We start from the raw sequence: 12,849 nt of genomic DNA on the forward strand, positions 1-12,849 counted from the left end.
CTGGGACATCCTTGCTTGCAGCTAACCTCTTGCACTCAGGAGCAAACTCAACTTTTCGCAGCTTACATTTTTTAAAATTCCAAATTTTCAAGCATCAAGACAGTTTGTTCCATAAATTACCTGCGCAACACCTGTGTCCGTGTAAGCAGCCCATCTTGCTACGTCTTCGCTACCAAATACCAGAAACTCAAACTGCAGTTTGATTCACCTAAGCAGAGGATTCACCTAATAACAGTGTCTTTTTTTATAATTCGTAGTACAGTGCAATACACTAGTCAATATGACAACTCTCCTTTCTGGCATGCTTAGCTTTTGCCATTATGCTATGCATTGGTGCATTGCTCCATTAAGTGTTTTGACTGGTTTACACAGTTTGGTCAAAATTTCTGTTATCAATGTCCCTCATTCAGCAATGATGTCTTTCATTTTTTGTGTTTTGAATGGACACGTTTTCGCAGCAATAATGGCGCATAAAGCAAATATGGTGCTCTACGTTGTTTCTTTTACACTCCTTGTGACAACGGCAACAAAAATGAGCTGGAAATCTAAAGATTTAAAATTGAGTGAAGGAGCCAAAAGGTAGTACAGTCCAATCTCGATATAATGAATCACATGGGACCGCCCAAAATTGTTCGTTATTTTGAAATATCGCTGTAATGAAAAACTTGTGGTTGCAAGCCAGTGATCAAATCTAGGAAAGAAACTGACGTAGTACCTTGACAGTACAAGTGTGTGTTGACAAGCAAACTCTCAAACAAAAATGTTGCGCTCCCTTCAAAGCTGCTTTATTTGAAGAAATCAGTTATTTTCTTCTGGCGCGTGCAGCATGCACAACCAATTATGAATGCCTCTAAAGCGATGAAAATGCGGACTTTGTTATGTGCCCTAAAACATCAATGTTTGACACTATCTCATTTTCTTCCATGTTCGGTGGACCACAGTCGCCTTCCTTTCACGTCATCATCGTCACTTATGATGGTGATCGCTTCCGCTTCTTCTTGGCTCCGTCACTAATTGCAATCATCAACCAAATTCGCAAAAAAAGTCACCCACAACAAAGAAACACCTGCCTGCACACGTGAATAGTGTGAAGAACGACCGATCGGCCACCCGACACAATGAGAGAGAAAAGAGGCAAAGGCGGCTAGGCATGCTTTGTTACTGCACATTAAACCACAGCTTTGTGGTGGCGCTACTTGTCGACACTTGACAGGGTGATGATGACAGCTACTGCATGCGACGAATATACACAGAAACTGCGGTTTCTGTTTCACGTCAGAGTTGCGGTGCTGTGACTTTTACCTGAATTCATAATACTGATGTTCCTCTATTATAAAGGAGAAAATAAATTACCGTGTGTTATTCTGAATTATGCGCTGTACTGAAATTCATAGTACTGAAATATTTTAAAATTAAAAATATAGGCAATTTGGCTGGTATTTCAAGATACAGTGGAATCTCGCTGATACGAATTCGGTTGATACGAATTTCATTGTGATACGAATTTTCGAAATTCCCCGGCCAAAATGCATTGTATGCAATGTAAAAAAATTCGGATGATCCGTACGCATTTAGCACGCCGGTGCGGGTGATACGAACACGCGAGCAGATGACTGCGGCGTGGACGGGAGGCGGGAGTGTCGGTGCAGCCGTGCGGCCTTGGTTGTGCGCGGGCACAAAAGCATTAGTCCTCCCCCATTGACGGTGATCCTCCTCGTGGGGACGTGCTGTTCCGAACGAACCGAACGTTTCGCCCTCTCGACGCGTCCTTTCTCCCTCCCTTCTTTTATCTCCCGCTGCAATCTCTTCTCTCTGTACCTTTCGTTTCCGCTGGCAGCAGCTCGGTTGCCTCTAGCTTCCTTTTTTTTTTTTTTTGTATTCTACTTCTTGAATAAACCGCGGCAATCAAGCGTTCCCTCATTTCTGATGGTGAATACCCTCGCCATTTTGCCTTCTCCGCATTCCGCGCTTCCCTCTATGCCCCGCGCTCTACCTACCCTGTTGTCGCCTTGCTGTGTTGACTGCGCCACTTGCGCGTTGATTATGTTGAAGCGTGAACTGTATGAAGCGTTTTCTGCTCACGAAAACGCCACAGGCGCGCTGACGCCGCCGCGAATACCACCCGCATGCTGCACACGGCGGCAACATGGCGGCGTCTCCGGCCGCGAAGTGGTGCGGGTAGCTCGACCGACCACTTCTGATTGCTCTTAAAGGGACACTGAAGTGATATGTAAACATTGCGGGATTACTAGCGCAAATTGTAGTCCGGAGTCCCCAGGCCATGTTTCGACCACTCTAGGCGCGTTTACGCGATTTTATTTAGTAGAAAAACTAATTCGAAAATGTTGTCCTCCTCTCTTTACGCTCACCCATTTTCTGTGGCGTTTTCGTGTGACATCAGGAGGGGATGAGCTGGCAATTGGCTGCGCTACTGCACGGCTCCCCGGACTTCAGACAGAGTCAGTCGGCCCAGCGTTTCGTCCGCCGGCCGCCGGCGGGTCGTCGCAATCAAGGAGATTAAAAAAAATTGCTTGGTCGCAATTCGTTCGATTAGTTGAAACAAAGCCAGAACACGTTTGTGAATGGAAGAATGTGCCTTTCTTTACTTGGTTTGTTTGTACACTGTATCTAGCTCCAAGTCAAGGTCGCTTCACACAAGCGCTGCACAAGCGCACATGCGACGCTTCGCTGACTGGTACGCCAGTAGGAAAATATAAGGCCTCTTGAAGGCAGGAGAAGAGTCAGCGAAGTCAATATAGGTACTAAGGAAATAAAATCAACTGATATTTTTACCGTACAGCGTAAAACTAGGGCGCGGGAAGCACTTTTCTGCGCTGGGCGAACAAGCACAGCGGTCAGCAGCACGACTACGCATCTGCGAACGCTTTTACGTCTACGAAATGCAATTGCTAGACGTGAGCTACTGTGGAAACTCGGGCGACGCTTGCTGCACGAGCGTAGTACAACAAATAGTCACCTAAGCTGCTTGAAATGCCAAAACTAAATAAAAGTGTAAACCGGTTGTACAATATATACTCTATATTAGCATGGCCTTCGCATCCCGCTCCGTGGCGCAGTGGTTTGAGGCGCTAGGTATGTCACCACGAGTGTTTTGCAAGTCACGAGTTTGAATCCCCGCGCGTACGTGTTTTTTTTTTTTTGTAAGTTAACTTTTTTGTTTTCTGCCGATGTTTTCTATATTGAGTTCACCTTTTTTTGGGCCGCAACGTTCATGGCTACACGAACTAGTTCACAAAACGCACGCAGGCTGGCACTGGCGCGCTAGCGAGTTCTCGTTGGCGTGCTGTTGCCATAAGCACTGACTGCTTGCAGGCAGTGGGCACAGACCAGAATGAACAGACCCTTGGCCTGGTGCGAACACGCTTTTTACGATACAGGCATGAGGGAGGCAAGCTCCAAATATGGGGGAAAAGCGCATGACATTTGGGCGTCTGCGGGTACGCGGAGGGCGTTCATGCACTGCGTAGGTCTCGGCTAGTGAATGCTACGACTACAAGCCGTCCTGGGAGGCTTATCTTGTGCATTTTACAGCCGACAACATGGCAGAAGCGCGGTACGATGATTACTGAGATATTGAGAATGCCCATCCAACAACGCCATTGGTTATGTTTTACAGAACCGAAACCGAAACTTGTTTGATTGCTAACCTTGGGCATCGTCCAATCACGGCGCCCCTCCTCCCAGACACAGCCTTAGTTGGTGCGGCCGCCGCAAACCGCGCATGGTAGTTTTTCTTCTTTCGCGCTTTGTAAAATAATTACCGATTTGTCAACCGGATAAACGATGAAAAGTGTGCTAATTTGAGCCAGTCTACGCAGTGCAAACAAAAACGAGAGCTTGACAAATTCACTTCAGTGTCCCTTTAAGATGCCATTTAAGAAACAAATGAAGTTGCTTGTACAGTAAAGGAGCTGATAATGTTGGCGAAAACGTCACTGCAAAGCATCGTCCGCGCGGCTAGGGGAAGCGCCGATCAAATATCCGCCACTGTGGTAAGCCTAAACATCTCCGGCGGGGCCAGCGGGATGTCCGGAGCGCTTTCAAACTGCCGCCATGAAGAGCGCGACTCCCCAATGGAGCAAGTCGGCAGGCTCCACCCCACTGCCGCGCGTCGCGCATCATTTTCCGAGCGAGGTAGAATCTGACGCAGGGGCGAAATCATCGACGCGGGCGTGAAAATAGCGCACGCGCAACGCATGCGAATTGCATGCGGTTCACGCTTGAGTTCGTGTGCGTGCGTTGCATCGGCGATGAGCGCGCGTTCTTTTCACGCCCATGACGACGATTTCGCCCCTGTGTCAGATTCTACATTCTACCACGCTCGGAAAATGATGCGCGGCAGTGGGAGGAGCCTGCCGACTTGCGCCAATGGGGAGGCGCGCTCTTGACGGCGGCAGTTTGAAAGCGCTCGCAGAAGCTGGCTGGGCCACCTCCACGGCATATATTTGGCGTGGATGATATTTTATAATGCAGTTTTCTCCCACACTCTCAGCTCCTTTCCCGCACGGGCAATTTAGTTTACATCTTGAGAAGCATTTTAAAAGGTTAGAAGCAGTCGCTGAAGCTACCTGCTCCTAGCGTCACTAAATAAGGGCTTTTAGCTTATTTAGTGACGCTACCTGCACCTCTTCACGGCAAGAGCCGACGCCATGTTGCCACCACCTGCCTCATGCACGGCACATTTCCATTTTTTCTCGTTTTCTGATGATACGAATTTTCGGGTGATACGAATATTTTTGCCGACCCTTGAGATTCGTATGACCGAGATTCCACTGTATTAGTAAATTTGAAAAATTCGTTAATATAGGATTCATAGTAATGAGATCCGACTGTAAAGATGCTTGTTTTTCGCCCCTTCTAAACGATTTGCAGACAATTTGCAGACAATTTGCAGACAATATGCCACCTGCACTGCTACAATTTGTTTTTACTTGCTATGCATTGATCGGTTTTTGCATAACAGCTTTTGGGACTTGCAAACATGAGAGGAGTGTGTACTGACTTGTAAGGTGTTCGATGGCGAGATTAAAAAAAGAAAATGCCGGCAAATAAAAATTCTATGAGGTTGGCTACTTTTTAAGGCTGAAAGGACATACAGACAAACAAAATGTGCATAAAGCAATGGTACTACCTATATGTAGGCGCACGAGAAAATAGCCTTGCAAAATGTCACGCATCTTTCTTTATATAGTATAACTGTCTGCATAAATGGTGAGAGCACCTAAATGAGTGAATTGGTCTCAGTGATGCAAGACGCATTGCTGCCCACCTGAGAGCGAGATGACATCCCAAACAACCAGTTTAGCCTGTGTGCAGCTTGTGAGAAGGTGGGAGGATGGGCCTCGGCCAAAGGACATCGCCCTGAAAGGACAAACATTGATTAGCAACCTATTGCCTTTAGCACAGAGGATCTTACTACTTGACAGTTTAAAACCAACTTACAGGGAGACTTCGTAACCCTTGTTTGCACATGTATAAAATTTTAGAACTTGTCAACAATGGGTGTGGAGGCCACTTATACACCTGTAGCCAAGACCAGTGTGATGGAGGAAGGAAGATGTGGAAATCAGTGTGCATGGCACAGACCGAGCATTGATCGGTGGAAGAACACTGAGGCTGGGTAGTTAAGCAGCAAGGCAATGACAGGGTGGACCTTCGAACAATTATCGACAGCAAAGCATGGGTTTCCTTTGACTTGCCATTCCTGGGGACCGTGGTTGGTTGCTAGAACCTTGCTATCACAAACTTTATAAATGAAAATTTTTATATGGTCATAATTTTTGCAATGATACAGCTAAAATTGCAGCTGCGGTATGGCCACACTCCCTGGCCCAAGCAGAACTGTAATATGTATAAATAAAGCTAGTTTTTAGTGTATAGGTAAAAAAGTTTCGGAGCAACAGTGTGCCATAACTGTGAGCTTATGCTAAGCAAACAAAAGCTGATTGCACATTAATTCTCAGAATGCAAGAATACATTTTTGTGGCATCACAAATTGTGAATGGTGAAGTGGAGGTACAGGGCTGGAGGTACAACCACTTGTTCTTATCCCCAGAGATATACATCTGAGAAACAGTGGCAAAAATTCGATGGGATATTATTAGCGGAAGCAATGCGGTGATGAAGGCAGTTGTCGGCTTAAAGGAACAGACAACTGATTTTTGTGGATTGCATGTAGTCTAGCTCATATAAAAGCCAGCATTTTATATACTGGGGTCACCTCAAGGAATTTCTAAATAAACAGGTGGAAATATTTTAATTTCACACTACAATTTCTGGAGTTTGAAAGGTGGCACCATGTAACGTCTAAACGTGACACTGTTACGTGTCCAAACAATTCCTCCGATTTCAACGCGTGATTCAAAAACCACCTGAAGGAACGGGGTAGGTTGCACATTGTTGCTGTTTTAGCCGAGGGCAAGTTTTTAAATACCTCTTTTCATCTCACATGCAGCCAAAAGTGTTGCCACACGGATCACTGTCATGGTTGCTAGCATTCCTTTTGGCGGGACACGTATGGTTGGTAGATCTAAAAATCCCGATTTCAAAATTTCTAGAGCACAATCAGCAAAACTGTTTCGGGTTAAGGTTTTTGAAGTGATGCCCTTTCATTTAGGATAAAGAAAATACGCCCGACAAAAAGTGGTTGTCTGTCTACTTTTAACGCTTATACAAATCCTGACTCACGTGATGCTGGCCGGACAGTGTGGGTGTGCCAGTGCAGCTCTCAGGACGCAGTCCTCAGACCAGAGGGTCGCTGACCGGCCAAAGCTGACCGCTAACAGTGATCCGTCTTGTGAGATGGAGCCCTTGCCAGCAGGAAAGCTTCGAAAGGAGCCCGAGCCGATGCAATTCCATGAACCCAAACCCGGCGCCACACCCTTTCCTGCGCAATACACACCCCGTGTTTGTCAGGCTTGTACGAGGGACAGAGATAGGCAACTGCTGAAAGGTTACCTTCAGCTAGGCAGCTAAAGAGAAACTAGCTAGTTGCATGCCCGTGACATTGGGATAGTACTGACATGGGCTCAGCTTACTTACAAATCACAGGTAGATGGGGAAACTCACACAATTCATTGCTCAAGTGGCCAGCAAGTCCAAATGAGCAGCTGTTGAGATGAATGCCAAAGGTCTTTTACAAGATCACTTGGTTGCAGTGGCCAGAATGGCTAAGCGGAAATGACCATTTGTGCTGGTGCAAAGAAAACTGCCTTGCCAGAGTTTCACCAGAGGCCATGCAGGGAAAGAACTGGCGTTGTGAGGCAAGGTTGAAAGACGTACATGAACAAAGCGTGAGAGTGCGAAGAGTCCCCACAGCAAATGTGTTTGTTGTTCAGTTCTCAAGCATTTTTCTTGAATGTTTAAAAACTTGCTTTTTATTTCTGCAAACATTTGCCATACAACCCTTACTGAGAACTGCCCCCACCCCACTTCTGTCTTTACCTGCTATGCATAAAATCTCAAGCATTCTATCATTTTGTACCTGTCCCACACTAGGTTCTGATCCAATAGCGTGAGCAGCGTTTGTTTTAACGAGATTATGCAGGGCGCTTCACAGTAAGCTGCCCACCATAAAAAAAAGGCTATGCAACCAACAAACAAGACAGGAGCACAGCACAGGGGGCACTGGCAGGATAAAGGCTAAACGAAACGGGGGGGGGGGGGGGGGGGGGGGGGGGAGTGCAAAAAAAAAAAAAAAAAAGAGAATGCAAGAAAGGTCGATTGACAGAGAACAAAAGAAGTGGAAAAAGGAGAAGAGAAACAATACAACGCGATACAAAACTCCAGAAACACAGAAAAAGGGACCAATGGAGCATACAAAGAAGTGCCAAGGAATTGAAGGAAGAGGTAAGTGGTCGAAGGCAGAAAACACAACGAAAACACAAAAAAAGAGAAAAATGGGACAAGAAAAAGTTTGCTGGGATCGTGGCCACCTGTAGTAAAAAGCGGGCCATCGCATAACTCAGGGCACGGAGCAAGAATATATAGGAGGTGAAACGGCCCATCGCGATAAGCACGGGCGAGCGACCAGATAATGTCACAACGAAAACCAAGGCGGACTTCAAAGCTTCGTCGCTGCGACGATGAAGGAGAGGGTAGTGGCACCTGATGGACGAAATAATAGTGGCTGCACTTCTTTCCGTGGCTGTGCTGTGCAATGCCGAAAGCGGCAGCCCAGCAGTTTCTTCCCCCGCGGCAGATGCCGTCAGCTTAACCTGTGACGAGCGCTTGTGACATTATCTGGCCACATTAGGAAGCCTCGTTTCCCCTCCTATATTGCTCTTGCTCCGTGACTCAGGGTTTGCTGTACTGCTTTAGGCTTATATTTGAAGAAGACAAAGCAAGGTAACCAAAATGTTCCACACAGAAAAAAACTTGCTCTGGTAAGATACACTGATTTTAATCAGTCTTTTTAGCAGGGTTCGTATGGGCTTCAAAAGCAAAAATTCAAGGGTTTTCAAGTACTTTCAAGGACCAGAAAACACATTTTCAAGGTCCCCTTATGTTTTATCTGGGATTATTTATAACTTTTTCAACACAATGCAAAATTTTGATATTGCCTAATACAGTCGAACCCCGCAATAACGAAACCGCCGGGGAAAGCCAGAATATTCGCTTTTGCGGGAATTTCGTTGCCACGAGAATGAAACATAAACCAAAAATTTATTTCCTAGAGTAGGTTATATTACTTCGTGAGCCTTACCTTGCAGCCAACATCACAGTGCAGCTCTCACTGTACAAGTGGTTCATTGCTAGTCGCCATGCACGCCTATGAACAACGAGATCAAGTCAAACGCATCCAAAACATTCCGTGGGTTCACCTTCTCTGCGCGTTTTTCGCCCTGGCCCTCAGCATCGAGTATGTCCGATCATGCAAGCGAAGCCCAGCTTCTTCTGTTTAGAACTTTGCCAGAAACAGTGGCACCTCGTTGCAGCAATACTGTTTAGAAAACTAAGTGAGCATCGCTTTGTTGACGTCCAGAAAGGCCACAGCCGTCACTGTTTTGTTTTGCGCACGTGTGCCATTGAGAACTGGTGGGATCCTTGCTTTTCAAAATGGCTGAGTGAGCTGCAGGCGTTTCCAAACTCGTCGGTGCCATCCTACCTTTATACTCCTTTCCTCCACTTGGGCCACTGACTTGTGCGATGATGGCTGCCTTATCTCGTAGCGATAAAAACATCCACTTTTGCGCTGGTGAAGGCATCTTACTGAGAGCAAACATCCCGATCGCCGCACACAAACAACAAACGCTCGCTCGCTGTTCAACGGTAGTGGGCTAGCGTAGCCCAAGCCAAAGCCGCGACTTGAGTCACCATGTGTCGCCCTTTGGTGGTGCCACTGCAAGGCTGCCTCCATGGCCGCCGGCTACGCGGTCTTTTGTAAACAAATATGGCGGCGGCCATTTAGGCGTGCTGTGGCAGAAGTTTATGCACTTTGAGTAAAAAAAAATGCATTTGTGCACTTTCTGGACACAGTTAACCTCCAGTGGGTAGGTAAAATGCCGACCAAAGTTGCACCGAATTCCGTTAACGCGGGATCAGTTTCCAAAAACGTTTCGTTGCCGCGAGATATAAAATACATGGGCATCTATGGACGTTCGCCGGGGATGCGAAAATATTTCGTTGCCGTGGGAATTTCGTACCAGCGAGATTTCGTTATCGTGGGGTTCGACTGTACCTAAGAACATTAATGCACATTTAGATAGGTGCTATGGGTTCATGAATGCTCCCCCAGCTTTATTTTTTTATTTCATCTATACCTATAAAAAGAAGTGCCCGACTGACTGGACTGACTGACTGACTCATCAACGCCCAGCCAAAACTGTTAGATCTAGAGACTTGAAATTTCGCGAGTTTATGTGCGTCATTGAGTAGGTGCTCACTAAGGCGGGTTTTTCAGAAATTGCACTCCTAACCGAGGAAAAGGGCGAAATTGTGATTTCGCGAATTCATGATTTTCTCGGTCACCCTTTCACATATCGAAGCGCTTTTTGCTGTTATAAGTAGCCCTTAAGAATATCTAAAAAGTAGTTTTTGGATTTCGCTCTAACCTACACCAGCGAGGTGATTCGGCATTCCGGAAATTAAATGGTGTTCCTAAAGATTCTCAAATAAATCTTTTACCGGTTCAGTTATCGAACTAATTTTTGCTACATTATGTTACTCATACAAATGCACAGAAATGTTTTTAAGGATTTCGCCCTGCGACGCCGCTAAAAGGGCCAAATTGTTTTTTACAAATAACACGGCTGATGAGCCGAAAAGGCCTAACATGTTATGTACACGTCTAGCACAACTGCTCTTTCAAACGCTACAGATTCAAAGGCACATTCTGATTACGGTGTTGGAGGTCAACATTTCCGAAAATTTGAAAAATTCTACCATGGAGAGAGTGAAAAGCGGTAAAATAATTTTTCAGATATAATTTTTTACCGCCGCCATTTGAAATTTCGAACTGGTTTTTGTTTGAGATAGGCAACTTACTCACGTATCTAAACACTGTTATACAACATTTTTCAATGACACCCTCCCGATAGAGGCAAGCGGGATTTCGGGAAAACACTGTGGTTTTACACATTCGTAAATAACCACCCAGCCAGTTGATATCTCCCATTCGTTTTTTTCTTGAAAACGCTGCCCATTTAATTGCCCCAAAAACCACTTTCAGGATTTTGTCCTAACATGCGGATAAGAAGGCCAGCGAGATTTTTTAATCTGCATCCTTTTGTACATAAAATTCAGTTCAGTTTTCCCACGTTCGCTTAGCGGTCGATATCTGTTGACACCTTCAGCAACTACGCGTCTCCCGTAGGAGCCGGTGTCGTATATCATAAATGTAAAAGAGAAGATGTACCAGTAAAAAGCGCAAAGGTTAGCGCTCGCCATCTGTTGGGACTTCCTGCAACCCCGCGCCCTCCCGTAGGGAGCCCACGTTACTTCTGTTAAAACTGTACCAATGAGCATCGTTTACATCTTCTGAGATAGCACTTCCTACGAGGAGAATGCCCCTCACCCAGCCGGCCTCCATCATGTGTTCCCAGCGCAATCTCCTGCCGAATTCAAGTAGTGTTTGCAACCTGGCACTCTTCCTCATATCATATTAAAAGTGCAAGCAAACCAAGCTCCTCCTTCTTCAATCCACTTTTCCCAACATTGAGCTATGCACGGAGAACCTGGTGACCAACAGCGATCTGGATGTCCAGACAATACTTCCTCCAGAGCTATGGCTGCCGCCCGCTCATCATGGTGCTTTTTGAAAATGGAACCACTCGCAATTTGCCAGCTCAATAAAACTTTTTTCACTCACTGACTCACCCGCTCGAGCGCACCAGCTTGGTGCAATTTGTTTAGCGAGAACTGGAGTAAAACGCGAGTGCCAGTCGTTTCACATTACCACGACGCACCTGCAGTTGGAGCCATGAACTGACAGCAGCAGGCGCTCCCGACTGTGTACCACTTCCCAATAAAGTAGCCTAATATGGCGACTAACAAATACCCATTGCTGTCCTTAATATAATGGCCCACCCGGGCACCGCCGGGTACTACTGCTAGTAGTTTATATTTAGAGGGTTTTCTTTTTCTTGGTGTTTTGCTGAGGCTGTTTGATTTCAAAACTTAGTTAATGTTGCCTGCATCTCCTGCTTTGTCAGCAAGAGTATCGGCTGAAATTAACTCAGCAAGTGTTGCTGCAAGGCAGGATGAGCTATGTACACGTCCACCATTTGCACGTAAAAGCAAACGCAGATAGAGCGTATGAGGCGCAGCAAACATGCAATGAAAGGCCGTCCACAGACTAGATGGAACATGCAAGATAGAGAACAGAAGCCGGCTTTCACGGGATTGTATCGTGACATGAATTCTATTGAGGAGTGCTGCTCCCAATGTTGCCTCGTAATAATGACAATTCACCAACGTCGTAATTTCACGCAATACACTGAAACTTGATTGTTACAATGTTTCTTTACATTTTTAACACCTAAAATTCACGACAAACACTTAAACACTGAAACTTGATTGTTACAATGTTTCTTTACATTTTTAACACCTAAAATTCACGACAAACACTTTAAATTCTTGTGAAAAGATAGGGATATTAATTGGTTCTCTCCAGAAAAATCAAGGGTTTTCAAGGACCCTTTAAAAATTCCAGGACTTTCCAGGCCTTGAAATTTGCACTTCTAAATTCAAGGGTTTTCAAGGTTTTTAAGGACCTATGCGAACCTTGTTTTAGGGTTTCAAACGTGTATGCAGAAAGCTTCTTGTTGAAAATTGGATGTACTCCCCTGCATAGAAATGTGAAAATTCAATTTACGTAGTTGGTAATGAACTTCAATACATCAATACATATTTGCACATTGTATGACACCTTGTAGCAACTTCAAATAAATGTATGCAGGGGTGCAAAAGCCTAAATTAGATTTGGAGCAATTTTTCAAGCAAGAAAATCTTGGTTTTGGAGCAGGAAAATCCAAATTTGGAGGAGGCTACGGGAAAGATACCTTCATTTTTGAGCCCCAAACCCCGAATTTGGAGCAGCTTGATACAAAAGATGTGCAAACTATTTAAAATTGGTTCAGACATGCTTTAGCTTCAGTGGACAACATCCTGCAAATGTAACCAACGAATTGTGCGGAAAGCTGCAAGGCGCAGTGTATTTGTGCCAATCTGCAAAACAGGTGCATCGCAATGCTTAAAGTATTTACCAGATCAAGCAACGAAAAAAAAGAAAGAGAATGGTATAAAACTGCCGATACTTTCATTTGTACACCAAAGTGCCCTTATAAACGACCAGCCCTAACCCAATTGCATAACAAATAGCTCTTCTAT

At 45.4% G+C, this 12,849-nt stretch overlaps 1 protein-coding gene across 1 annotated transcript in view; it reads right to left on the reverse strand.

The window, feature by feature from the left end:
- L(2)05287 (WD repeat-containing protein l(2)05287) overlaps positions 1–12,849 on the reverse strand; it is a 53,850-nt gene that overhangs the window by 9,369 nt on the left and 31,632 nt on the right. Inside the window, exons 12-13 of the mRNA XM_077700024.1 lie at positions 6,709–6,907; positions 5,291–5,382 (exon numbers count right to left, since the gene is read on the reverse strand). Coding sequence (XP_077556150.1) covers positions 5,291–5,382; positions 6,709–6,907 — 291 coding nt within the window. The remainder of the gene's footprint in view (positions 1–5,290; positions 5,383–6,708; positions 6,908–12,849) is intronic.

Source organism: Haemaphysalis longicornis, unplaced genomic scaffold, assembly GCF_048455015.1.
Source record: "Haemaphysalis longicornis isolate Haplotype H1 unplaced genomic scaffold, Haemaphysalis longicornis Haplotype H1 scaffold_2, whole genome shotgun sequence".
Taxonomy (NCBI): Eukaryota; Metazoa; Arthropoda; class Arachnida; order Ixodida; family Ixodidae; genus Haemaphysalis; species Haemaphysalis longicornis.